Genomic DNA, 27960 nt, shown 5'->3' on the forward strand with positions numbered 1-27960 from the left:
ATACCAGATTACATTTAATAATATATCTGAAGTCCTCATCAGTCAGATACACAGACCACACTGGTCATTTAATCACCTGAACTAGGACCTGTGTTTGTGTTTGTATATGCTGCTCCACCCAATCCTCTGAACCATCTCATATTAACTTAGCATTCCTTTTTAAATACAAAAGATGGAGCCTGTCTGAGTCTGCAGACCCACCCGAGTCTGCGAAGCTGTCCTGGGAACCCTGCAGTGCTGGCTTCAGGGAGGGAGTCTCCAATGTGGAACTCCACCTTAGTTGGGATCAGGTACTGATGAGCCAGCAGCTGCAGCTTCCTCACCCTGCTTCTCTCCACTAGCTGCAGGGTGATGTGTTGAGGGTACGAGCATAGCCTGGGGAACATTTCATTCACATTATGTTCGCTTTCTTAAAGAGGAGGAAATGTTTTTGTTATTTCTGCAGCTTATGAAGACATAAACAACTGACTGTGACATGTTTTTCAAAGTAAAGCTCTGTGTTAACTCACCTGTTGGATCTCCATCCATTGACTGTGGGAGCATGGACCATGAGCTCCTTGGCAGTGAAGTTGTCCTCATGACTTGAAGAGTTGACTACGATGAATCCTATCTTCCTGGGCATCCCTCTGATCGACACTGAACGCAGACGACACACCTCATTTTTATATCTCATTTTTAAATTCTTTTTTTTTTTAAGGTACCAGGACAGACTTATTTTTTTATGATGAGTCAGACTCTCATCATACAGACATGATGACCTGAGCTGCTGATAATGTTTAAATGACTGAGTCTGGTTTTGCTCGAGGTTTCTGCCTCTTAAAGGAAGTTTTTCCTCTCTACTGTCGCCTGGTGCTGCTCATGGTGGGAACTGTTGGGGCTCTCTCTGTAAATATTATAATATAAAGAATACTGTCTAGATCTGCTCTGTGTGAAACGTGCCCTGTGATAACTTCTCTTGTGATTTGGTGCTACAAAATAAAACTGAACTGAATTGACTTTGCTTTAACAGGCAAAGGAGCACTGAGTGTCATTACAAGAATCTGAATCCTCTGGGTATCAGCCCTCACACTGAAATGTGTCTGTAGCACCAGGCATCAAAGTGACAACGAGTGTCTATTTATTCTATCTAGATTTACATTTAGCTGGTTTTAAACTGGTTTTCATTTAGGCAGTGTTCTTGTTATTGACACTTCAGACATCAGACTGATTTTTCTGAATAAAAACAGTGGCTTTATAAAAACTAATCTTCTCAAAGTTTACGTATCAGGAGCAAAACTCAGGCGCTGTATCACCACTAATAATTGAACTCATCGATACCACTAATAAGGATATGCTGATTATTTACTAATACAATCTGTTTAATGTCAAAACACTTTGACTTAACTAACCAGCAACTGGAGAGCAATTACTATAAAAGGATAGACTACAATAAATGTATTCTCTATTCTCTCTATCTCATAATTTCTACGATAAAATAACAGTTAGTTTGGTGTCAGTGTTAAAGTGTATTTCCGTGTCCTCAGTGTAAGTCAGTAGCTGTGATTGATGTTTAAACACACATTAGACAGAAACTCCTCTGAAGTGCGAAGTCTGTTGTATGTTTCTCTACAGGGAATATAAACCGTCCTGTATGTGGAACACCAACCCCCCGGATAGAGGTATATACATAGAGGTCCTTCACAGACCCGCCCATGTCGGCCGGGGGGTAGGAAGGGGTATTAGCTAACTGTTAACTACTCAATCAGCCAACACAGCTAATTTGAGCTCTCACTGTATTTAGCCGGTTATAACCCGTTAAATGTCCTGACACCGTCCTCCGTTATATCCTACCGTTAGTTAATAAACAGTTTACGGTCAAATAACTCTTTTATAACTCTGATTTCAAACACATCTTACCACAAACATCACCGTACAGTTGACAGCTCGAGGTCCCATTTCATCTCCATAACCACCGCTGACAACAACCACAAAGAGCATGCGCAATGGCAGGATCGTCATCCCTTGCAGTGGATTCTGGTCGATGTAGTTTTATTAGTAGTTTTTAACGTCCAACCGTGTTTTTAAGCTGAGACACACCGCTGATTATATATCATTCAACGTACACCTGGTGACATCTATAATTTAAATAAGTGTATTTTCAAACTTCTTCCTGGTCCTCAGCATAATACATCCATGGTCCTCAGGAAGTAACATAGGTCTCCAAAATAAAGGCAAACTTTGACCACAAACATATAGTGTATATAGTGTATATATAGCCGAAGAAGATCCTTCAAAGCTGTTGAAGTCACGCGTTTAATATAATTATATAATTAAAATTAAGACATTTCGTCTTCCACGCATCCGTTAGACCAACTGAAAAACTTTTATTTTGAAAGCGGAAACGGAAGTGATATGTTTCCTTGTCTTTTCTTGCTTCACAGCTGCTGCTATCACCTAGCATGGATGACATGGAGAAATGGCCAGAGGTAGAGAAAGCCGCGGCAGAGAAGAGGCGAGAGCTGGTCCTCCAGGGTCCTGGTGTGGACCAGAGGATCTCCTCTGATGGCGGACTCACCCGGTCCGTCTACTCCCTCACCCTGCTGAACTACCTGGAGATTAGCCAGTGCCCAAGTCTGACAGAGATCCACGAGGACATCCAGCATCTAACCCACCTCCAGAGCCTCATCATGTGCAGGAACAAACTCTCCTCCATCCCGGATGTGATCGGCAGGCTCGGGTCCCTGAAGGTCCTGGACCTGTCCGTCAACAACCTGAGGGTTTTACCGCAGGGCATCGTCCAGTTAAGAGAGCTCAACACCCTGAACGTGAGCTGTAACAGTCTGGAGGTCCTGCCCGAGGGTCTGAGCCAGTGTACCAAGCTCTCTACCATCAACATCTCCAGAAACCACATCACCGGTTTCCCCGCTGACCTGTACTCCGAGCGGCTGGACCTCCTCAGCAGCCTGGTGGCCTCCGACAACTGCATCCAGGAGCTAAGTGCAGATATTCACAAGCTATCTGCTCTGAAGGTGAACCTCAGTCCTATTGACCTGCATCTTACAGCACAAACCTGCTATTAAACAACACGGGGCCTGTTTGAATCGACAGGGTTCAATTCGGCAGACAGTCCAGCCACTGAGCTGCTCTTATATTCATATCATGTCATCTTAACTGTCCACCACAGCCAGACTATGTAAACAAGTAAAAGAGATATTTTCTTAGTGAAAACTGCTCCTCCCTGGGTGGATTAAAGTCTCGCCGAATTTTAGAGGAGCTGTCACTTTTGGTGAACAGCTTTAATTGTAGCTGACGACGTTTTACATTTGCTAATATGCAAAGCAGCTTTTAACTGTCAGATTTTTAAACAGAGTTTGGCTGTTCAGACCTGGTTTTGATCTGGTTCTGACCTGGTTTTGATCTTATTTTGACCTGGCTTTTTCCTGGTTTTGACCTGGCTTTGTCCTGGTTTTAATCTGGTTCTTACCTGGTTTTGACCTGTCTTCCCAGGTGCTGGATCTCTCTGGGAACCAGCTGACAGAGATCCCCCCTGACCTGAGCGACTGTCCTAAGCTGAAGGAGATCAACTTTAAAGGCAACAAGCTGAATGACAAGCGTCTGGAGAAGATGGTGAACGGCTGCCAGACCAAGTCCATCCTGGAGTACCTGAGAGGAAGAGGACGAGGGAGACAGGGGGAGGATGGAGGTGATGGAGATGGTGGACGAAACGCAGACAAGAAGAAGAGGCAGCAGCAGAGGAAGAAGAAGGAGAAGGTGGCGGACGGACAGGACGAGGTGGAGGAACTGAACAAGATGGTGGTGAGGGTCCTCCATGTTTCAGACGCTCCCACGGCGCTGACGGTCAGAGTTACCGCCGAGGTGAAGGATGTCCGACCATACCTGGTGTGCTGCGTGGTCAGGGGCATGAACCTAAAGTCTGGGAATTCTCTCAAACGCTTCCTCATGGCGCAGGTAAGGTGACGTTCACCTGACCAGGTTAATGATCTGTGACTGATAACGTAACCAGAGAGACTTCCTCTTGTTTTCTAGACGAAGCTTCATGATGATCTTTGTGGTAAAAGGACCACGGCGACCATCGCAACTCACGATGTGCAGCTTCTCAAAGGTCCACTGACGTATGACGTCAAACCACCGACACAGCTAAAGGTACGCTGAATGATTGGGTCATTATTATCAGTGTTCAGTGTTGATGCCAGTCAGACGGTAAAAATCCTTCAAAACAAAGAATTTTATTGAGTCAGAAAACTCTGGTGTTTTCATCTTGACGTTTCATCTGAACTTCTGTCTGTCAGATTGTTCCTCTGGGTCGGAAGGAGATGACGGCGGTGGAGCTGATCAGACACCTTCACCTCGAGGCTGAAGAACTGAGGAAGCAGAAGAAAAGGCAGAACGTCACCGGCCTCCACAAGTTAGTATAACACACAGGACGACTCTGACATGGGGTTTGTATGGTGGCTGAGAGGGCTCAAAGCACTGCAGCTTCAGAAAACACATGCAAATAGACAAAACACATGCAAATTAAGAACGCTCTGTGGTGGAGTCTCTTCCTTCTACATGTTGCAGAGCTATATTTTCTTGAAATTGATCACACTAATTATCAAGTAAAGTTTGCAAATGCATGTGAGGAACCACAACCCTCACCTAGAGTGACGGCTGCTGTAAGGTCAGAGTTTTTACAGTCTGTGCGTCAGCTGCTTCTGTGTTTCCCCTAATTAAAGCCTGTTGTACAGCAGGCAAGACATCAAACACATCTCCCTGTTTTCTCAGATCTTACCTGAATGCAGGTAATTACACACATGATATATGTCTGATATTTCATGATTACTGACTGCAGTCATCTCCTACTACCACAACATGTACTACAAACATACACGGCCCAACCAAATGCACACCACACACCCAAACACAGAAACATCTAACAGTAAGGGATGATAAAAAAGTGATGAACTAGGTCATGCACAGTTTATTCTCCAACACCACTGATGAGTATTTACAGGTCATGTGTTGTCAGACTGATAAAGAAGACTGTGTTTTCTTAGTTGCAGAGCATTGCGCTCTCTCAGCCACCGTAGAATTATCTCTTCTCGGCTAAAAGGTTATAAACTCTTAACTACAGCCTGAGAGGAAGACAGATGGCTAATTTTCAAAATTAAAGACACAGTGACACTATGCAATGATGTGTGAGACGTCTGTGTCTGAACACATGAGGGCAGTATGAGCACAACTTCACCCTCAGTGTTTAATCAGCAGCAGGCGATAACACATTAACAACAACTAGGATTTAAGAATGTTATCGATCTGTCTCAGTAGTGTTAAAATAGTTGATTGTTCTGTGGTTAATGCATCACAGTGTTTCAGAGGTAAAGTCTTACGTGAATCTATAGAAGTGTAACAGACCAGAGAGGAAAACAAAACGACTAATTCAACAAGTTCAGTGTTACATACACCAAATGAAACCTGCAAATCAAAGAATTTTATCTGTATGTGATGGCTCACAGAGTCAAATCTTAGCAGTTTACAAGTTTTTCCGCTAAAAAAAATCCAGTCATGCATCTGAAAAGACAGTTTCCTGCTGTTGTCTCTGTCGACTAGTCTGTCAGCTGTGTCATATTTTACAGATACCTGCAGCTTTTACAAGGAAAACCTCTGTATCCCTGCCTCATTGATGGAGAGGGTCATGTGATCTCATTCCCACCCATCACCAACAGTGAGAAAACCAAGGTGTGTGTCTACTTTCCTCCTGTGCCCTCCTCTGACAGAGGATTTCACACTGTTGTTATATTCTGACAACCTGTATATATCAGCTGACGTCTAACGTGCCACAGAGTCTTACTGTGACCCACAGCCTGTCTCCTGAAGTAACAGACATAATGAAATGATCAGCTGATTGCACTTAACAGATCAAGAAGACGACCAAAGAGTTGCTCCTGGAGGTGACGAGTGCCACCAGCCTACAGACCTGTAAAGACGTCATGGATGCTCTGATCGTGGTGAGCTTCTCTCCTCCTCCCTCTCTCTCTCTCTCTTTCCTCTCCTCCTCAGGCCAGAGGCTTCAGGATCAGACTGTGTGGGACTGAAACTCAGCTCCCTACAGTTCACAGTTTGTTCAGAGGGGGGCCCTAGAGGCAAGCTAATGGAAAGTTCAGTGTTCAGTGGGAATATTTGTGAACAAGAGAAAATTATGGTCTGATGGAGGCTCTAGAGGAAAGGTCATTAGGATGCAAAAACATTAGGATTCATCGTGGAGTTCCACTCCTAATTATTATCACAAATGAGTCTGGAAGGTGATGGGACATGTTGGTTTGGATAAAGGTTTTGAACGGATGGACTGAGTTTATGTTCTGCTGTGGTCGTAGAGCAGCATTTGAAGTGGATGTAGTGCAGTTTCACTGATGACACATTCATTGATGCCATGTTATTCATTCAACTGAGTTGAAAGGAAACAGCTTGAATGAATTCAGTGGCTCCATGATGTTTTCCCACTCAGTGTGGATGAATATGTTTTGCTGTTCGTCCTCCTCACTGCTGCTGACTCTAGGCTTTTCCACACTGACAAGAATAAAATTCTTGGGGAAGCTTCTGGACTGAACACTGGTTTTGCGAAATGAATGAGTACAGAGTTTCACAATACCCCAGCTGCTGCTCACACTGCAAAACATTTCTGTTGTATGTTGACCTGAAGGTGCACAGAAAAATACTAAATACATTATTCCAGTCGTCGTTTCTCTGTCCAGCTGGATATTTAATAAAAAGCCTTGAGAAGTCAGTGTGTCCCAAATCCATACTACTCATTTATTTTAACCAGGCTTTGACTATGTTCTCCCTGGAAAAGTGATTAAAGTTTTTGATTATCAGTGGACTCTATTCTCCCACAGACCTTAAAAGAGCTATTTGGAAATTTTGCTATCATTACACAACTAATGTTAGCATTAATAGCGCTTTACTCACCAGTCCAGAGGAAAGCATCAAACTTCATTCCTTTACTCACTAAGAGCTGTTTCCAACGGGGAAAATCTCTGCTAATGTTCAGCTGCTAGTCATGTCACTTCTTTTCTTATACCAAAGTTAGCATGCTAACCAGCTAGCCCCAGCCCAGCCTACCTATCTCGTCACTTTCTGATAGTGACTCACCGCAGTGTCCAGTCAGGAAGATGCAGCTCTGCTTAGAGGACGTATTCTAACCTCTTGTGTTGGAGACAGATTTCTGAATGAAACACATTGAAGAAAACAAACAGTTTTAAACAGTATTAAGTGTTGCTAAAAAAAAAACAAATCACACACCTGTATTTAAAATGACATTTCCTGTTTCATCACAGAAAATGGCAGAGTTGAACAAGTTCACAGCGGAGCATCAGGAGGAGGCTGGGTCAGACGGGGAGGGGGACGGTCCATCAGAGCCGGCGGTGACCAGCAGCGAGATGTCCAGCGAACTCATCATCCAGCAGGTCCGAACCATCGACCAAGACGGGAACCTGAAGGTCGTCTATCCGTCAAAGACTGACCTCTCCAAAGACATCAGCAACCTGACCGTGGTTTGGTAGTGATGCTGTGGACGACCTGCCATGTTTACACTCAGTCTCGTGCTAAATGAAGTAATTAACAGATTCACACTGTAGGATGTTTCATCCTTTAACTTCAGGGAGCAGAGGAAACCTGATCCTAAAGGACCAGAATCCTGTAGTGGGTCTCCTGTTGATGAATTTACTTAACAGCTTTTTGAACGACATGCAATAATACTTTAATAAATTCCTGATCATCATGACACATTGTATGTCCAGATATCCTTATTTTTGTATTATTTACAAACTGAAGACAAAATTAATTTTGTTCAAGTGACATTGACTTTAACTTGGACTGATCTCTGGCACTGGAAGATTCTCTTTTTACCACCTTTAAATATTGGCATTTTCCCTTTAAGCAGCAGATAATGTCTAAAAGAGGCTTAATAAACTTTCCTTCTGTTTTCATTCATTATGTTTCATATGTCACACACAGTGTTTGTTGTTCTGTTTCTGTTGGTTTGTGTTTGTTCCATCGTCGTTACGCCTGCTTAGTTGAACCACACACAGTCTGAGGACGTTAACTGCATCACCTCCTGTACAGCACAAGGTTTATATCTGCAGATCCAGTCTTATCTGTGTCCTACAGTACAAGACATTTGCTGCCTATATTCTTGTACATATTGAGCAAAATAAAATCTTTCTATTACAACTGAAAAGTCAGTGAATGTCCAACAGATGGATGTCGACATGTGATGAACACGTGACCAGGTCAGGCCACGTGTCTATAACTTCCAAGAGCTGGAACTATAACCTGTTATATAAACAGCATTTCATTTTTATTACATTTTTGCCTTTTTGAATAAGGACTTGAGTAATATCATTTATGTACTGAAGATGAACTGTACCAGTAAACTCCTTACTATCCTACTTACAGAGTTCTGATGTCATCTCGTTCACAGTGATAATCTACATCAATGTTTTTTAATGACTTCTTAACCTGTGTGGTTCCACTCTGGTGTTTCATTATGATTATGTATCTGGAACTGGAAGTTGCATTATTAATTATTTCATAACATTTCTCTAGCTGATGGGCAGAATCACAAACTGACACATTTATTTTAACCAATGCATGTTTATTGTGATATGACTCTGATTTAATCCCTGTGACCCTCACAGGGTAATCGACCCTCACGGGGTACAGTCGACGAGTGGATGTAAGTTCAGTGTGTTTGCTCTGGCTACTGTGGATTGTTCCCAGGATCTGCAAAACAACACAAACTGTTCAGTCTGTCTAGTTCAGATCAATAATCAAAGCCACATTACCATTGTTGTGGATTACAGATTATGTCAAACGGGCCTTTAATCCACTTACATTCACACACATACGACACCTCCAGGTATTTGTAAGTGCCGACACAGGGGTCTCCAAACACTGAGTTACTAGCACTGATAGAGCAGATGTTTCTCCCATTACAGCTGCAGAGTGAGGAGTGAAAACAGGCTTTAGACTAAAAAGCTTCACTGGTCTGTGTGCTTCATACTTATGTTGACTTAAAAACATGTTTTGTTCATAATTTGTGGTTTTTATATCCTTCCCTTTTTGACTGTTGAGTTTTCCTTCTTTCCAACCAACTCATGAAAACAATTTATTCTTTACACTGTATTTAGGAAAGGGTATGTGTACCTCTCAGCCACTTTGCTGGTGGGGTTAGAACAGTAGACATTTTCAATCTGAGAGGCAGGCCGTTTGTACGAGCAGGTGGTGTGGTCACGACGTCCATAGTCAGCTCCGTAGACAAATATAACCTGCCCTTCATCTGACAAAGACAGGAGGAAGAAGGAAATGTAGTTTGTTCATAAAGAGGTCAGAGGCACTGAAAATGTGATTCTGCTTTTGTTCTTACTGAGTTATGAAGAAAGAAAACATTTAATCTTACCACAGTACAGATGTGCCACAGAGTGCTCACAGGTAATGGTATGAACTGTCAAAGGAACATGAATCGCATTAGACATCATCATCATAAGAAAATCTATCTGCAGCTGTGAGTCTCTGTGGGTTTCATACAGCTGTGTTTCATGCAGTTGTATGACTAACTTGCTGGGAAACAGGTGTAGTTGGTCTCCAGGTATTTGTAGGTTCCAGGGCAGGGGTCAGAGGAATGAACAATGTTTGTGATCACCTCACACTCCTTCTTCCCATCACACCTGTAGGAATAAGACAGGAAGAGCACATTTGACAGTTAGTTCCTGTGTGGATGATCAGACCACAACCCTGACTCCTGTTCTCTAGAGAGCATGATGATAACATAGCATGCTAATGTGCAACATCCTAGATAGTATTTTAAATCTTGCTACCATGTTATGTGTGCTCACATTCACACTTGAAACGATAAATGCTAAATGTTAATTGTTGAAATAGCTTGTTATCTTCATGCACATGAGCACTATGAGTTTTAGCTAGTCTGTAGTATTCTATCAGTATTTCAGCCTTAATGTAACAATTAATGTGGCAACACACTGTTAAGCCCCAGGACCAGTTTAATTAGGAATATCCAATCTAAAAAAGAATAATCAGAGTGAACACTGAACCTGAGGAAGGTGCTGAGGTGTTAACATACGATATAAAGAGCTTAACTCTTTCTAGATTTGAAGTAAAGCCTTTTTCACAGATCAGTGATAATGGATCAGAGTACACACAGAAAAGCAGTGAGTTTGATTTGTGTTATCATAGATGTGATGTGTACCTCCTCTTGAGGACGTCCACAGTGCCATCCTGAGAACACTCTGTGTTGGAGAGCTGACTCTGAGGTCGTCCTTCGCTGCAGGTCTCATCATCAGCTCGTCCATACAGAGCTGCCTGCACACTGATCACTGATCCTACACCTGTTACACACCACAGGGGACATGAAGAAACAAGACTAAGCTTATAGAATATTTCAGATAATTATGACGGTGTATATTTGTGTTCAGAGAAAAATAGGAACTGGGGTCAATAATGACCCCACCCCCCAATTTGTGACAGACTCTGTGTAATGTCGCAGATGTTTTAAAGCCTTGCCTCTGGTTCAGTTTATACTGCTCACTGTGGACACAGAGAGAGAGAGTTCAGTCTTACCACAGCTCAGATGTTGGACATTGTGGCTGTCGTCACAGGTCACAGCTCTCTCTGTGGAAACTACTACAATAACACATATGAAAGTTTAAATTAAAGTGTGTTCAAGGAACATACTGTAGAAAATAAAGCTTTCACATGTCACATCCTCTCAGATATTTACCTGCTGTCGTGAGCAAACATGTTGCTGCCAGCACTGTAAAACAAACACCAAAGTGTCAAACTGTGTCAGACATTAAAAAACATAAATTCTTTGTTGTATTCCACTGACTTTTTTCACAGCAGACATTTTGACTTGTACAGGACAGATTTTATCTATAACTTTAACAACGACTCTGTTTGTCTCAGAGTGGCAGTGAATGCATCATAACAACTAAGTAACTCATAACCAGATCTTAACACACATATGATATGAGTAAGATCAGATCAAGATAAGATAAGATAAGATAATCCTTTATTAGTCTCACAATGGGGAAATTTACATTGTTGCAGCAGCATAAGTGATTGAAAAGATAGAAAGACATAAATACGAGTAAATCAACAAATCTCTTCTAAACAGAGACAGAAAACCACTGATTTCCTCAAAATAACCCTACAGCTGGAACCATAGAAAACACTAAAGAATGTTGGGATTAATCTCAGTCAGGTATTGGGTGTTAAGCCTTTGGACAACTACAAAGCTCAACCTTCAACTTCAACCACAGACAATGACTCACAGATAGATGAAACTGTTAAGTTTGTCCTTTGAAAAGGAATTTAGTGAATATAATAAATAGTTCTTGCTCTGTTTGAAAAGTCCCTGAGATAATGTCTGTTATCATTTGGAGCTATATAAATAAAACTAACCTTAAATCATAAAACCTAAAGCTAGTACAACAATCTTTGATCCTAAATCTAATCAATTTCCTTACTCACAAAACTAGAGGAGGTTGTCTGTATAAAAACATCTACAAACTGTGATATTAGAAGTTTCTGGACTCAACAGATATGGTTGTTGAGTGTTGGATCTTATCTACTCTCACCCTCTAAAGCCAGACAGCAGAAATCAAACCTAGATCATTATTGCTGTAGTTGTGGGTCAGTGGTGTACTCACACAGTGTGGTGCAGCCTCTGAAGCAGAGCATGTTGAAGAAGATCCTGTCTGAGGTGAAGAGTGGTGATGGAGGCAGTTTCACCTGTATTTATTCTGCCTGGTAAAGGAATACTTTTGCCCTACGTGGTGAACAATAGCTCACCTTTGCTGTGTGGCTTATTGTTTGGTGATGCTGCAGACATCCAGCTGTTAGGAAATGGGTTTTCCAGTCTGACCACAAACACACTCTGTCATGCCTCTTTCTAAATCACTCGTCACATTTCTGACATTTCCCACAAAAGTTCTGTTTATCTCAGAGTTGGATTGGGGAGGCAGGCCATGGTCCAGGCCCCAGCTGCTGTTATTTTTATACACAATCTGAGTATCCAGAAACTGACAAACAACTGACTTATTGTTCCTGGAAAATTCTCTTTTGTCTCTGGACTTCCTGGAAGGTCCATAAATACCAGAGACTGAGAGTCACTGCTTCGCTGAGTCTGATATCACTGATAAGATTCATGAAGCTCATATTTGTTTAGAGTTTTTATTAACCCATAAACATCCACAGTGGAACTATTTAATTCCTTTTACAGCACTTAAAGTACCAGCTGAGGTGAGCTGTCAGAGTCTGAGTCTACAGCACAACAGGAAGTTCAGGAATTTCGGATCTTCGTAATTTCGCATTTTCCCAGTATAGACTGAAAAAGAAAAAGAAAAAAAAAAACCCAATCTGTTCCTTTTTCTTGATCCAGAATTTACATTGTGCAGACCTTGGAGACATTTTATAAACCATTCTTGTGGGATTTTCAGTAGTAATGAAATGTCTGTTTCTGTGACTAATGGCTAAATCTAATGATACAGAAATATCTTAAATACTACAGGAGTTATAGAAAAACTACTGGATTCAAAACTACAATTTAGATAACATAAGCTTTAACAGCTTTACAGTGTAAATATGGTATTTAGCATCAAATGAATGTTAAATCTATTTTTGTGAAAGAAAATTTATTTACCAACCAAGACATGATAAATCTGTGATTTTGTCATGTGTAAGCACACCTAACCCTGATGGTCCCCACCTCTGAGAGAATGGGTTTAATAATTGATAACATATTAGCTGACATAGCTTATAGCATATTAACATATGCTGCTGATGTATTTTATTTAATGCAGGTATGTGATGATCTCACTGTGATTTCAGAGAGTTTACACAGACTCTTCTGGAGCGAGCACAGGATCTGCAGAAAGATTAAAAATTCAATAAGAAAACTGAGGTGGTTTGTTGTAGAAATTCCTGTGTTATTGCCTGATGATACAGAATATCAGAATTTTATTTTAAAAAAAGTTTCTAACATCAAGAGCAAAATGTAAAACTGAAGAGTTTTGGATTAAAAGATTTTCATCACACGTGGTTGTTTGAGCAGTTACAGTGTGATCCACATCACGTTTCCTGTGGAGAAATGTAGTTGAGCTTCAGCAGTGTGCTCAACTACATTTCTCCACAACTACATTTCTCAACTAGCTCAACTACATTTCTCCACAGAAACGTGATCCACATCACGTTTCCTGTGGAGAAATGTAGTTGAGCTTCAGCAGTGTGAAACTCTGCTAACTGGTCTTTAAACTACTCACATTCACAGTTGTACGCCACCTCCAGGTATTTGTAAGTGCCGACACAGGGGTCTCCAAACACTGAGTTACTGGCACTGATGATACAGCTGTTTTTCCCGTTGCAGCTGTGGAGGAACAGAGTGAACATGAATGAAAACAGGCCACGGCTCATACAGACTGTCCTCTGAGAACAGGTGGAGGCAACGTTACCTCTCAGCAACTTTGCTGGTAGGGTGTGAGCAGTCAGCATTTTGGACTGATGTTGGAGGCTGACTGTAAGAGCATGTGGTGTGGTCGTGGCGTCCATAATCAGCACTGTATACAGATATAACCTGTCCTTCAGCTGGTAAAGAAAGGAGGGGGAGTAGAGTGAGCAGTGAGATGTGAAGACGAGGGCTAAAGAGCCGTGAAAACACAGCTCAGGAAGAGTTCAATATAATCTTACCACAATGAAGATGAGCTGCAGAGTTCTCACATGTCATACGGTAAACTGTCAGAATAACATGAATCACATTAAACAAGCATAATTAACCCAGAACAACCAGCTGACGATCTTCTTCTAAAACAACTACAGCATTCAGAGCAGAGTGTGACAAACACTGGTTATACAGACTCTGAACAACAACAGTTTTAGTTTGATGCAGACACGTGACTGACTTGATGGGAGGCAGATGAACTTGGTCTGTAGATATTTATAGGTGCCCCTGCAGGGATCAGGTGAGAAGACACCTGTGTTCAGTTCACATGACCTTTTCCCATCACACCTGCAGGAAGAGCAGCAACACCATGAGTCTAACTGACTAGCTTAACATACATGAGGTCATGCAGGTGACAGAGAAAGCCTGGTTTTTAAAGTCTGTACCTCCTCTTGAGGACTTCCACGGCTCCTGTCAGAGAGCAGCCTGTGTTGGTTATCTGTTGTGGAGGTCGTCCCACACTGCAGGTCACACTGTCTGATCGTCCATAGAACGCTGACTGAACACTGATCACTCCCTCATCTGTCACACAGCAAAGACACACAAATTAGAGCTGAAAAAAATGATTGATTTATTTATAATAGTTTTAAATAGACAGGTGCAGCTCTTACTGTTTTTGTCTGCCTGAAGTGATCAATTCAACTTAAACTTTACAGAAAAAAAAAGGCACCTAGCACTGGCCACCTAACACACACATCAGATAATTTCTACATAAACTCGATAAAATTCATCATCTTAAAGAGCTGTATCGCTTTAATCAACCTCCTCAGTCCTGTCAGAGTAAATGTCAGAGCTGCTGTAAACAGAAAGTTTTATGTCACACCGCAGCTCAAGAGATGGACGTTGTTGCCTTCACAGGTGGTGACGGTCTCTGTGGGGGCACCTAAGAAATACAACAGATAAGAAGGATGAGTTTAAATCAGAGCTACTCACCTGATAATGTATTGAAACATCTTCACGACAAACACACACACACACACACACACAGATTTTTACCTGCATTCACAAGCAGACAGGTCACTGCCAACACTGAAAAAGAAACAATATATTAAAATATACCATTACACTATTATAATAAGAAAACTGAAATTTAGCAAAATCACAATCCAAACTTTCCCTTTCTCGACAGTGTTACTCACAGAGAGCGGTGCTGAAGCAGAGCATGGTTTAACAGGAGCCTGTTGTAGGAGACCAGAGGGACTGATGGTGTGAACACACACTCTGTATTTATTCATTTTGGATCTGGGCAGTCTGAGTCTATTGTGGAAAGCAAGCCTGAACTTCACTCCACTGGCTCCTGTTTCAGCTGGTCACAGTTTCCAAACCAAGAATAACACGACAATCCCATGAGGGATGGCAAACATCCAGTCTGTAGACACTGAGGAGGCCTCTCACAGTCTGAAGGCTTTACCAGACCAACAGAGGCAAACTGAGAGAGGAGCCGAGGTCTGATAACAATATTTAGAACAGGAGAACAATGTCAGTATCCTACATCCAGAGTGTGATTAGGTTCAGGCTTTGAGAACACAACATTAAGGAAAGACTGTGGTTTTCACTAAATATAGAAAAGTTCCAGAAACAACCATTGTCACTCACACTTTATAGATATGTTCATTTAAAATATAAAACATGTCCTTGTTCAGTTGCTAAAATATGACCTGAGTGGTGTAAAGGACGATATGCTGTACCTACATTACCCACACTGCAACTCAGACCCCTGATAGTTCAGTTTGTGTTACAGAGGTTTGACAAATTCCCCTCCTGACTCCACACCACCATTTTGTTTAAAATTGGTGGAGTTCCCCTTTAAAGAATAAGCACAAATCAGAGCAAAGATAAAGTTCCTAAGATCTTGACATGAGATTTACTCAACAGACCAGATCAGACTTTTTGGCGTCTCTGAGAGGGAGGCTGCTCCATAATCTGAGAGTCCTCCAGATGGGTCAGGTTAAATCCAGCAACAGGCTGGAAACAAACCAGGACATGAACATATTACATATAAACTCAAAGTGAAGTGAACACAAAGATAGATAGATAGATAGATTGATAGATAATTTGGATAACTCCCTGAGGAAAAAGCAAACAGTTTGTAAGTGATGGACACAACTAACTGGTGATTAGATGAAAAGGTTGTAAGTACAGTGAAAGAGGGAGAGAGTGTGTGGTGTGCAGGGTTTGCTTTGGAAATGTGAGTACAGTGGGTGAACTGAGCTTCTGGAGAACAGATATCACAGTGTTTTTGTCACAATTACTTTAGGATACTGCCAAAAAAGAAAGAAAGAAAGGAAGAAAAAGACTGCCACCTAAGTTTTCTTTTGGTGCCAACATGTCTGAGGCTGTGAATTGTTTTGCAATAATTTGTCAAAACAATGTCCTGAGGATGAAGGTGTAACCTGACTGGGTCAGACACAAGAGCAGTTTGTTGGCCAAGTATAAAGTATAAACAATACAGATTTTTGAGTCAGGAAAAATAACTCTAAACATAGAATATGAAAATACATGGAAACAAAGAAGGATAGTGACCCACAGATGAACGAAGAGGCAGAGTTGATGGTCCTTTTTTTTCTTAGTAGACTCACATTATACAAACAAGTGTTTCAGTATCAAAGTCAAAACAGAAAAACCTGTGAGCTGTCTGTTTTCACTAAAACTATCAGCCTGGATAATCCCTGTGTTTCCACTCAGCCTCTAAATCCACGTCAGTCACACATAGCAGTCGTCAACAGATCAAGACCACATGTATCTAAGTATATATAGTTTAAATAACATATAATACAGTATATAAGTATATAAATACTGTCCAGTAAAGCAGGACTCCATGATCTCATGATCACATCAGACTTATTTCTGGTGAAATTATGATCTCACTCTTTTACTTCTGGGTATGTTGCAATGACCCACCCAAACCTGTTTCAGGTGGAATTACCTCGGACCTGTTTACCTGTGCTGTAGTGCTGCTGGTCGATGATGATCAGGCATTTGTTAGGAAAAGCTTGAAATTGTGAAATAGTTAGTGTGTATTGATCTGAAGAACAAGATGACAGTATCTAGTACAACAAACCAAACCTGATCCCAATGAAAAACACTGTCAGTAAATCTCACACTGATAAAAAAAACCCTGAAGTCAACATGGTACAAATATCTACCTGTGAAATCAAACTACTGAATGTAAATATTTTTTTTAAAACTAAAATTACAATGAAGGAGTAATATTACATTTTTTTTATATTATTATTAAATTATTAATTTATATTATATTATGCATTCTGACATGAAAATCATGAAAGGAAATCAAAATAATCCTTCTTGGGAACTACCCCTTACTCTAACTCAAAGTGTTTTTTCAGCTTTTATTATTCAGTGGGAATGCAGAACCAAATAAGTTGAACACATGATAGAATAATAGAAAGTGAAAACTAGTGTAGGTATACATTTTTGAAAGTTAAAGATTCATAATGCAGGTTGAAAAATATTGCAGATTATCCTCAGAGTTTCTTGATTGTCTAACACAGATTTAAACAAAGTCCCAAAAATAAACTTAGGTTTTAAAAAACAAATACAAAAATTATGAAATTTAGCTCTGAGGGCCAAACCGCAGAATTTCATATCTGAAACAGTGTGGATGAAGTGGGAGGTCTCAGCTGGTGATTTCAGAGTGATTTGATAGTTTTCAGCTTCAGAGGTGAGATTTGAATTGTTTTTTGTTGATGTGACTGAAATAAAACCAAAATGGAGTTGTTTCTGATTTCAGGAGGACCCCTGGTGGTTAAGGAGGGAACGACTCAGTGAAGGAACATGAATCTGTTCTCTGAGACTCACGAACACCATCTACTGGAGTGAGAGTCCAGTACAATCGCCCCACACTAACTGTTGTTTGGCTCGTCAAACAACACTATCATGTTTATATAATGACAATAGAATCTATAACAATAACATGATGCTATCACTGAGAGTTTAATGTCACTGCTGAGAAATGAGTTCATCAGACTGGGACAGTCCTGATAGTTACACCCTCATCAATACGTTCAGGTCTATGATCGCAGTCCAAGTGAATGATGTTGTGCCTGCTGTCTGTACAAATGATTCAGACAACAAGTGTGTTGGTGAAAACCTCAGATGATTCACTCTGACACTGGTCGGCTGTATGTGTTACATCAGAATAACTGTAGCAGAGTGTGTTGGATTATGGCCTGTGCAGCTGTGGAAAACAGCTGTGTAGATGAGATCAGCTGAGAAATATGAAATGTTTCTGCTGACAGTGATGGTCGACACCTTTAGAGTTTTCCACCTCAATCTTCACAGAATTACAAAACAAAGTCCTGATTTGTTAACAAGATCAGCACAATACAAAAGAGACTGAAAATAAGTCACTCTGCAGAGAACAAACTGAACATCATGTTGATTATCTGCTCCTGAAAACTGACAGCTGTTATGTGCCAATAAAACATCAGTATAAAAAAAAACTAACCTAAACCACAGTTTCACAGTACATATAAGATCATAGCTATCCCTTAAGAGTTCATTTAGAAAAGCTGCCAACAATTAAAAACACAAACAGACATGATAAACAGTAGAAATATAAGGCCTGATCATTTCAGTAAAAACTCTGCTGAGACATAATTAGAAGAAATTACAGTCGTACCTCATGACACTGAAACAAACATTGAACCTGAACCTGAGAGTGAAACTGTGTCAGGATGAACTCTGACTGGGTTGAGTCTTAAAGTAGAGAAGTTTGCGGAGGAAGTTAAAGGAACCAGGCATTTGTTTGTAAAGTCCTTTTGCAGAGTTTTGGGAGACCTCGTGGTTCACCTGGAAATAAACACAGAAAATAATCAGATGTGTCTGTTTCTACATTAAAAAGAGCTGTATAGCTGAGGTTATTGTAACAGGTTAATGTAAAAAGTATTAGAGAATCTCACCATCATCAACATCGTGACCAGGTCATCAGTGGTAGCGTTTTCCTCAAGAATACGATCCATCGTCTCCACATACCAGGATCCTGACTGAGTGTCTCTCCAGGAAACGTAACCTGTCTCACACAAAGTGTCATCAGGGAAGCCATTCAGTGTACAGCAAGTCAGGTCAATCTATATCTCTGACTGACATCTGACAGAGTACATTATTCATCTACATGAACACACACAGAGACACACACCAGGAAAAGTGGAGTAGGACACCAGGATGTCACTGGGCGTGGGCAGAGTGGCTCTGGCATCCGGTTCGTCGGACATGCTCAGAGAGTCGCTGCTGGACGACATGGGGATGGCATCTGTCTGATCGTCAGCTCCACCGACGGACGGTTCGACCTCATCAGGAGACACCTCAAAGCCAGTGTCTCTTTCACCTCAAAAGACAAAACCATTTTCCCTGTGAGACCACTTTAAGTACACGTATAACCTTTAAATGTTGTTCAGCGGGACTGTGCATTTTACTCGTGAATTATTAATTAGATTATTCAGTAGTGTGTTCAGTGTAGCTACCTCCTCCACATGCCTGGATGAAAAAAAGCTTGGGTTTGCCCTGTAAAGAAGGGCAGTGCTGTCCGTTGAGGTAGTTTGTGATGAGCTGAACTGGGACATACTGTCCGTCCACACCATACACAGCACCTGGGAACCGGCTGTGACTCACCTATAAATATGATATCAACACACAGCAGGTCTTACATGTCATCTGGATCTGGATTTGTGTCATAATGTGAAGGTGGTGCTGCTCTTACCTCAGTGCCATGGGACAGCATGATGACCACACAGCAGTCGTACTGCGAGTGGTCCTTCTTAGACAGAGCCGACAGTTCATGCTTGATTTGCTGAAAGGTGAACAGAACTGTTAGTTATACAAACATGATCTGGAGGTTTCACATGTAGTTTCAGACATGAAGAAGCACAAGAAATAAAGCTTACTCTTTGTTTCAGGTTTGTTTTGACTTCCACAATAAAGCTGAGCGCCTTGAATCTTCTCTCCAGCTTGTCACAGTCTATGTTGGAGCCTTTGCGATTGCTCAGTTCACTCTGAGGTTCAAACTCCACGTTGTTTATGATGAGACAGTGTCCGCATGGGCTGGCGTCCATTTTATAGCTCTGACATATTCGTACACGTAAGCGGAAACAGAGACAGAGTTGTAACTCTGTAATTAGACATTAATCTGATTCTTCTGCGTCTGTCTGTTGGCTGTGAACAGGAAGATAAATGAATTACCTGAATACTATCCCGTCGTGTTCTGCCTGGAGGCCTCGGTCTTGTGTTCTCCTTTTCAGGTGCTGCGACATAAACATCAATATGTGTTCATCAAAAAGGAACTCATCAGACTGATACCAAGATGTAGGTAAACTGTAAATCTTACATGGACTGGGAGTTGTGTTGGGTCTGTGTATTGGATAGATAGGAACATTGTCGTGTCTTTGCTTATCAACATCCAGAGGAGGAACTGAAACAAAGACCACAAGTCTGAGCCACAGGTCACACCAGAGTCTTCACATCACAATATTAACAAACATTTCCCTACAAAGACTGTATTTAAAGACAGAGATATACCGCAGTATCATACACTTACACACTGGGAGAGGCTGGACAACAGGGCGGACAACCTCAGTGGGTGCTTCGGGCTGTAGGGGGCCTGTCCCGGGTTGTAGGGGCTGTAGGGGACCTGATCTGGGCTGTAGGGGAACGGCCGGACCTCCACTCTGTAGCAGCTCTGCCAGACTCTGCTGACCTGTCTCCTGAAGGCACTCCAGAAATAACGGAAAGGCTCGACTCCCACGGGTCTCTAAGTCCCGGACTAACTGTCTGGCCTGGTCTCGTCTGGTCCCAGAGCTCTGAAAGGAAACAGCCACACATTAAATGACTGAGTTTTGCCTTGAGCGCCCGTAAACGCCCCACAACTTGAACCCAGCTGTCCTACCTTAATCTCATCGATCATGTCTTGGGTGAAAACTCCTTTCTGAAGGAGGCCATCGTAGAGATTTGACGGGTCCAGGTCTGTGACCAGATTGGTCCTGTTGCGCTGAAGAATCCTTTTGTGTCTTTCCTCCATTGGACAGTACCTGAGTGAGAAAGAAGAGCTGAGACGAACTATAACTGTTACAGAGTCAGTCTGTCTCCTAAAGTACGCGCAGTGATCCAATCTGTTAGAGAAAAGGAAACGATCCTGTTCGCGTTTAATATTCGTAGTTTCTTCCTTGTTTCTCTTATTTGTTCTCGGTTGCCTTCGCCATTTCCTTGTTTACATCACCACCGCCTGTGATTGGTCCACCGACACAGTGACGAGAGTAAAAACACAGGGTGCGTTTGATATCATGTACCGCATATCGCTGTCACGCGATCAGTCGTCCACAGCACATTCACGCTGAAAAAACGCGGCGCGACGAACATAAAACCGAAAACACACAAACGAAGTAAAATGTGTTACCAAATACTCACTCTCCCAAAATGACTTTCGCCGCCGGGCGCCTCCCCCCTCTCCGCCTCCCTCTTTCCTCCCGTACCGCAGCAGCAGGTTGTCGGCTCACCCTGGAGGAGCTGTGGGATGCTGGTGAACACACCCTTCACATTTCGTTGTCTTTTCTTATCGGCGTTAAGCGAAAAGCCGAGGAGCGTCTAAACCTTCACCAAATATGTGGCGTAGCAGCGGCTGACAGCGTCTGTCTGAGGTGACTGAATGAAACAGCTAACCTCTGTAGCAACGCAACTAACCCTCAGGAAAAAAACTGCGTGACGGTGTAATCCTCGTTAATAACGTTAATGTCACAGCTCAATAACATGTCTCAGTAATAGACATGGTGATGTCTGTTACTGTTTTACTGAGCTGACATTTCTCACCGAGCCTGCCTTGCTCCTCGTTAGCATGCTATACTGACATTTTAGCTTTAGCTCCATCAGTGTGGTTGACAGACAGTGTAAATGGATTTGAAGCTAAAGTCTGTGTCGTTATTTGATGTCTGGCCTCCCTCAGATTCAGTCCTCTTTAACATGATGGTGACAGTTGTTCTGGTGTGTTAAAGGTAACTGTGATGGCAGGGTCAAAGATGTCTGTGCTGCTGGCTGTAGTCTGGGTCCTCTCAGTCGTGCTCACTGGACCAACCCAGGCCGGGCCTGAGATGGACCCCTACAAAATCCTGGGAGTGACCAGGACTGCGAGCCAGGCTGAGATCAAGAAAGTCTACAAACGTCTTGCTAAAGAATGGTAAATATTTCCATATAATACTGACCTGTTTCGATTAAACCACAGTCAACTCTGAACTAACAAACATCCTCTTCTCAAGGCATCCTGACAAAAACAAAAACCCTGGAGCTGAGGATATGTTCATCAAGATTACCAAGTCTTATGAGGTTAGTCCCAGTTTAACTGACTGTGTAATCTTCAGTATCCTGTGTCCTGTGTATGTTTGCCATGCAGTCAACACTCAGAATGTTTGACTGGAGGATGTTGTGTCATGTTGATGTTTGTTCCTCTCAACTTTCAGATCTTATCCAATGAAGACAAACGTGCCAATTACGACCGTTATGGGCAGACTGATGACACCCAACCGTACGGCAGTGGTCGCTATGGTCATCGCCACGACAGCTTTTACTTCGACGAGTCTTTCTTCAACTTTCCGTTCAACAGCAAGAACCACAGAGACTTTGCTGACAGCAAGTACACACTGCACTTTAACCAGTATGTGAACGAGGTGGTGCCTGACAGCTACAAGAGGCCGTACCTGATAAAGATCACCTCAGACTGGTGCTTCAGCTGCATCCACATTGAGCCTGTGTGGAAGGAGGTGGTGCAGGAGATGGAGACTCTAGGTTTGGACTGAACATTTAAATCATCACCCCTCTGTGAAATCACCCAGAGTGAGTTGAACGTTGATGTCCTCATGTTTGTGGATGTCCTGTCTTTGCAGGTGTTGGAATAGGTGTGGTGGATGTTGGCTATGAGAGACGGTTAGCCAATCACCTTGGTGCTCATCGCACCCCTTCAATACTCGGAGTCATCAACGGCAAAGTAACATTTTTCCATTACGCTGTGGCTAAGGAGCATCTGAGGCAGTTTGTAGAGGACCTTTTACCCCAGAGACTTGTGGAGCAGGGTAAATATCTGCCCGTCTTGTCATAAATATTGTATATGCAGCATATTACAGGATGGAGGACATTGCTGTATTTACGGTCCATACAGAGGCATGGATTGCCTCAAAATGAATGAAATGGTTTTCATTTTCCAAATTTTAGGTCACTGACAAGAACGACGTGCAGTTCTTGAACAGCTGGCATGAGCTCAACAAACCACATGTGCTCCTGTTTGACCAAGTGCCTGTTGTTCCTCTACTCTACAAAGTAGGCTCCTGTTTTTATGTGAAATTTCCCTCAGGTGGCTCTGACTCAGTAACTGCATCACTAAAACAATCATTTGTCTCTGCGTATCCATAGCTGACAGCTTTTGCTTATAAGGACTACCTTCAGTTTGGTTATGTGGACCAGGGCCTTTCAGAGACAGCCAATCTGCAGAAACAGTTCAACATTAACACTTATGCTCCGACCATGCTGGTCTTCAAAGAGAACATCGACAAGCCTGCTGACATTATCCAGGTAAATCGCACCTAATTGAGCCTAAAGAAATAAAGTTTTTATTTTGTCAGTCACTGTTATTTTTACAGTGAAGCAGTTTCACTTCTGTTCATTGAAACATCACCTCACTCTTTATCTGTGGTTACTCTTGTTCTCTGCAGGCTAAAGGAATGAAAAAGCAAATCATTGATGAGTTCATGTCAAACAATAAATTTCTCCTGGCACCAAGGCTGGTCAATCAGAAGCTGTTTGATGAGCTGTGTCCTGTCAAACAGTTCCACAGACGCAGGAAGTAAGAACCTAACATTTTCTTTTTTACCATCTGATAAGTTAGAGTAACATGAAACCAAACATTTATACATGATGCAGTTAGTATTTACCTACATACTTTGGCCTCCCCTCAGATACTGTGTCCTGCTCATCACACGTGATGAAGAGACGTTTTCTTTTGGGAACCAAGCGTTTCTCTCATTTGCCTCCACCAACACCAAGGAGGTTGTGAGATTTGCCTATGTCTACCAACAGCTGCAGCAGCCACTTTGTGACATCCTCATGCAGAACAAGGACAGTGCACAGTCACCACCACAGGTACGCCCACACATGTCCACCTCTGCAGCTGCCACTTCCACTGTGAAGCTACATTTGACAGTTGGCATTGCTTCAGGATATGAATGTTTGTGATGTAGCAATGGGCAAGGATTAAAAACACTATAGGTCTAACTAAAAGTAAAAAGGTGCAATGTCTTTTTGTACTATTCAAGATTCATATGTCTGGACTGACTGCCTCTTTAAACATTTCCCTGGTCATGTATTACATGTTGATATTTGTATGTGCAGGTGGTGATCTTGGAGAGGCGTAACGCTGCAGGGAAGGCCTTGTTTAAGCCAGTGACCGCCTGGAACGGCAGTGAAGAAGACAAACAACGTCTCGTGGAGGAGCTGGAGCGACTTCAGAAAGACCCGTCCATCCTCACCCATGACGCCATGCTGCCTGAGCTCAACAATGAGTTTGCCTCTGTGTGTTCTCTTTGAGTTAAAATAGTGGCTGTGCAATGAGCTGTGCAGCCAATATTCTCATAACCACGTTCTGTTTGCTAAACATCAACCACCAGTACTGTTTCTAAATGTAATATTTTCACTCTGTAGATGTTTGTAATCCGATGGATCTATGCATCTTACGATTACCTCTCTGAAGTCATCGACGATATTCTGCATAACAACTGGTTGGTAGAAATCTTTTAACTTTACAACCAAAGTTTCATTCAGTTCAGCAACACCATGTAGATGTTAGAACTTGATGTGAGGGATTAAAATTTTAAACTGCACTACAAGCTTTCTTCTGCCTGTTACGGAAGAGCACAGTCTTAAGGTATAATTACAGTATGTTTTGCTGTATTAAGATGTCTGTGATGACTTGCAGGCGTGAGATGATGCCTCTTCTGTCCCTCATCTTCTCTGCCTTGTTCATCTTGTTTGGCACTGTGGTTATCCAGGCCTTCAGGTTGGTTGATTTACCAAAACTGTACATCACCTTTTCCTTGGATTCGTCTAAGATCCTGTATAAAAACAACTAAAGACAAGCCAAAACAAAGTGATAATGCTGTTAATTTTTCTTTGCTATGCCTGTGCATCTCCTTTGAGAAAGAAACTTTTTCTGTGTGTTTTCAGTGACTCCAGTGAAGATAAACAGACAAAACCAAAGGCTAAAGATGGAACAAAAGCAGAAAATGGGTCAGCAGACACCAGTACTTCAAGGCAAGAATGCATTTAACATTTTCACACTATGCTGAGTGCAGGATTTGTCATTGTGTTTTTAAGCTATTTATTTTCGCTGCTGATTTTAGTCGGCCTCCCAAGAAGAATTTTGTGGAGGTGACGGAGCTGACAGACATCACCTACATGAGCAACCTGGTGAAGCTAAGGCCAGGACACATGAACATAGTGCTGGTTCTCACTGACGCCTCCAAGAACATCCTCCTCAGCAAGTTTGCCAAAGAGGTCTATTCCTTCACAGGGTAAACTAAATAGTGTTTTGTGGAACAGATGAAGTCCATTATATATGTTTTTATGTGTATTAAAGGTGCTGAACATACGTTTTTGCTATCACTATGTAGCTAACGTTAGCACCATCAGCTGTTACTTACCAAGAGCTTCAGCTATCATTTCATTTACAAGAAGTTAGAATAGTCCTCTGAGCAGAGCTGCTACTTCATTGTCACAAATTGGACACTACAGTGACTCACTGTAAATTAGTATTACTGGTTGGGGCTAGTTGATTTGCATGCCAACTTCAGTTAAAGAAAAGATGTGATAGAAATAGATGCAAACCACTGGTGTTGCTTTCCACCAGTGGCGGGCCGTGTATTTCACACCTAGGTCTTCACTGGTGTCCTGCCTCAATTAACCCACCTCTCAATACCGTCATTATGATGTCACAGCTATAGAAACCATCAACAATATACAGAACTTTGCATCACAGACAGGCATGTCATGTAGCCAGAATAAATGCCATTACTAAAGCAATGCTATCAAAACCCAACTAACACAATTCAGTGCTCTCCACTGCAGGAGACAGTGAAGTTTGATGTTGGACTTGGATTGTTTCTTAATGCTAACACAGGCTACATAGAGATAGGAAAAACATACACTAGCACCTTTAAACGTTTGCTACTTCACCATATTCATTCTTTCATCTCTGTCCTAGGAGCCTGACACTGCATTTCTCCTTCCTGAATATTGACAAGCACAGCGAATGGATGAACACACTTCTGGAATATGCCCAGGACGCCATGCAGATCGATGCTGACGAGGACGACGGTGGAAACCATAAGATAGACTATACAGGCTACGTGCTGGCACTCAACGGCCACAAAAAGTACCTCTGTCTGTTTAAGCCCGTCTACACTGGGGAAGACCTCGACAGTAAGTCGTCTGAGGATGAAGGGGGCACTTCAGCGGGGAGATCGAGGTCCAGTTCCCGTGACGACCACCCACCACGCAAATCCAACCGATCCCGCAGCATATCCACCCTGCAGATCCACCACAAACTGGACCGCCTGGGGTTGTGGATGGAAAGGCTCATGGAAGGCACTTTGCCTCGCTACTACATCCCGGCCTGGCCAGGACTAGACAAGATCACCCCCTGTAAATAGATCGAGGCAAGTTTGAAGGACGAAGTATTTATTGTTACGCAGAAACGGTTCCCCTTGTGTCCTGCTGAAGATTGGCTAGAGCTACCTTTTTTGCACTTGAGATATTTATAGTTAAAGATGTCTTTAAAGTTGGGTCAATCTTAGAAACTTGGCTTTAGTGCAGCTACTGTGGGACAGGTCCTTTAGTGTACCCCTCTGACACTCATCGCATGCTGTTTTCAATTTTTGGTAGTTTATTCAGGCAGATGCTGCTGCTCCAGCCTTGTGAACAGAAAACAAAATCACTGTGGCCACATGAACTCTCCTGCCTTCATGACCATCAGTCGTTTTCACTTACACTGAAGGTGGCAGGGTAGCTACCTTAGTCTTCATTGATGAAAACTGTGAATAGAGATGCATGTCTAAAATGTCTTTGCCTTTTTATGCATCTCTGCCCAATTTTTTCTTTTTTATAGTTTTATCTCCTGAATGCTGACTCGCTTGTGCAATATAGCATAGTGCTGTAATGACAATGCCTTTTACCTGGACCTCAGAGGTTTCTCCATGTTCTTCCTTATTGCAGAATAAGAAAACACTTGTTTTGTTACATGGAAACTGTTGAGGCTGTGGTTTAAAATGTACTTCCCTACAAAAAAAAAAGTTATTTATCAGGCTTGGTCTATTTAACAACCTCAGTTAGCCAGTAGCTTTATGTAGCACTCATAACAAACAGGCTGTCCATTTCATGTTCTGAATGTTTTGACCGGTACATCATTTTATCATCTTGAATTATACATCAATAATTCTTACACATCAAAGTAAGATCAAACTTAGTGTGTGCTTGCTTGGTTTAATAACTTGTTTTGTTCACATTAACTGTAAAAATGTCATTAATATAATTTTGTTGGTACAATGTCATGTAAATATTATACATAATTATGTTATCTATAGGACCTGTATATTAAAGAGTATGTAACCTGAAAGATAAGGCAAATGTTTTACATGGATTTATCAAAATGCTGTTGTTACTTTTTTTGTCTGTTTTTAGTTGTCATTCAAATTTTCTTTTTCAACTGAGTGTCAAAAATGATGTCTGTTACTGCCAGATGTTTTAGTTTGTTTTCATTAGTGCATTTATCCTCTTGTTCGTTGTAATAAAATACTTTATGTTTATTAATTAAAACATCAAATTTTAATTACTGTAGAAGTTATCTTCCTTAATTCCCAGATGTACTTGTATTCTTTTCCCCAGCTCATTCAGTAGAACACCCTGGTCACTCTTTATTTAAGGAGAGATAACATGTTCCCCAGTACCAGTGGAGTCATGTCTTCTAGCTCACATCCAACCACAGCAGCTCTTGATGATCTTAGTTCCAGAAATCCAGCCACTGTAACGATTACTATTGAGCAAAGACTAAAGACAAATGAGTGTTATGTTGTAACGGGAAACACCATTCTCTCCTGAGCATCACCTTTGATGTGTGATTGACCGTCACAGGCCCTTTTCACAGC

At 41.9% G+C, this 27960-nt stretch overlaps 5 protein-coding genes across 5 annotated transcripts in view; 2 read left to right on the forward strand and 3 right to left on the reverse strand.

Annotated features, from left to right (window-relative positions):
- cep104 (centrosomal protein 104) overlaps positions 1–2241 on the reverse strand; it is a 32059-nt gene extending 29818 nt beyond the window's left edge. The window contains 3 exon segments of the mRNA XM_018675132.2: positions 202–375; positions 510–636; positions 1897–2241. Of these exon segments, the coding sequence (XP_018530648.1) occupies positions 202–375; positions 510–622 (287 nt within the window). The 5' untranslated portion in view covers positions 623–636; positions 1897–2241.
- A 148-nt stretch (positions 2242–2389) lies between these two features.
- lrrc47 (leucine rich repeat containing 47) lies at positions 2390–7968 on the forward strand. The gene is made up of 7 exons (XM_018675133.2): positions 2390–3008; positions 3487–3948; positions 4027–4143; positions 4290–4405; positions 5616–5718; positions 5898–5987; positions 7314–7968. Exons 1-7 carry the CDS (start codon positions 2439–2441, stop codon positions 7536–7538), a joined length of 1683 nt encoding a protein of 560 aa, XP_018530649.1. The 5' UTR covers positions 2390–2438; the 3' UTR covers positions 7539–7968.
- Positions 7969–8611: 643 nt separating this feature from the next.
- LOC108882487 (rhamnose-binding lectin) lies at positions 8612–15038 on the reverse strand. The gene is made up of 18 exons (XM_051070980.1): positions 14911–15038; positions 14768–14800; positions 14595–14654; positions 14158–14293; positions 13953–14059; positions 13741–13785; positions 13506–13638; positions 13317–13420; positions 12290–12318; positions 11706–11787; positions 10775–10807; positions 10615–10677; positions 10244–10382; positions 9595–9704; positions 9437–9481; positions 9184–9316; positions 8872–8975; positions 8612–8760 (listed from the first exon to the last, which is right to left on the reverse strand). The coding sequence occupies exons 1-18, from the start codon at positions 14933–14935 to the stop codon at positions 8738–8740; spliced, it is 1404 nt and encodes a 467-aa protein (XP_050926937.1). The 5' UTR covers positions 14936–15038; the 3' UTR covers positions 8612–8737.
- Positions 15039–17101: 2063 nt separating this feature from the next.
- casp9 (caspase 9, apoptosis-related cysteine peptidase) lies at positions 17102–21016 on the reverse strand. The gene is made up of 10 exons (XM_018675131.2): positions 20673–21016; positions 20325–20586; positions 20115–20198; positions 19970–20031; positions 19675–19851; positions 19491–19580; positions 19255–19402; positions 18930–19118; positions 18694–18803; positions 17102–18583 (listed from the first exon to the last, which is right to left on the reverse strand). Exons 1-10 carry the CDS (start codon positions 20802–20804, stop codon positions 18464–18466), a joined length of 1374 nt encoding a protein of 457 aa, XP_018530647.1. The 5' UTR covers positions 20805–21016; the 3' UTR covers positions 17102–18463.
- A 132-nt stretch (positions 21017–21148) lies between these two features.
- On the forward strand, positions 21149–27644 carry dnajc16 (DnaJ (Hsp40) homolog, subfamily C, member 16). The gene is made up of 15 exons (XM_051071078.1): positions 21149–21420; positions 21772–21953; positions 22033–22099; positions 22234–22558; positions 22657–22856; positions 22982–23086; positions 23180–23338; positions 23479–23609; positions 23722–23905; positions 24155–24334; positions 24464–24540; positions 24738–24818; positions 24986–25072; positions 25162–25332; positions 26022–27644. Exons 2-15 carry the CDS (start codon positions 21781–21783, stop codon positions 26467–26469), a joined length of 2388 nt encoding a protein of 795 aa, XP_050927035.1. The 5' UTR covers positions 21149–21420; positions 21772–21780; the 3' UTR covers positions 26470–27644.
- The last annotated feature ends 316 nt before the right edge of the window (positions 27645–27960 follow it).

The sequence above is a fragment of the Lates calcarifer genome, linkage group LG6 (genome assembly GCF_001640805.2).
Source record: "Lates calcarifer isolate ASB-BC8 linkage group LG6, TLL_Latcal_v3, whole genome shotgun sequence".
Taxonomy (NCBI): Eukaryota; Metazoa; Chordata; class Actinopteri; family Centropomidae; genus Lates; species Lates calcarifer.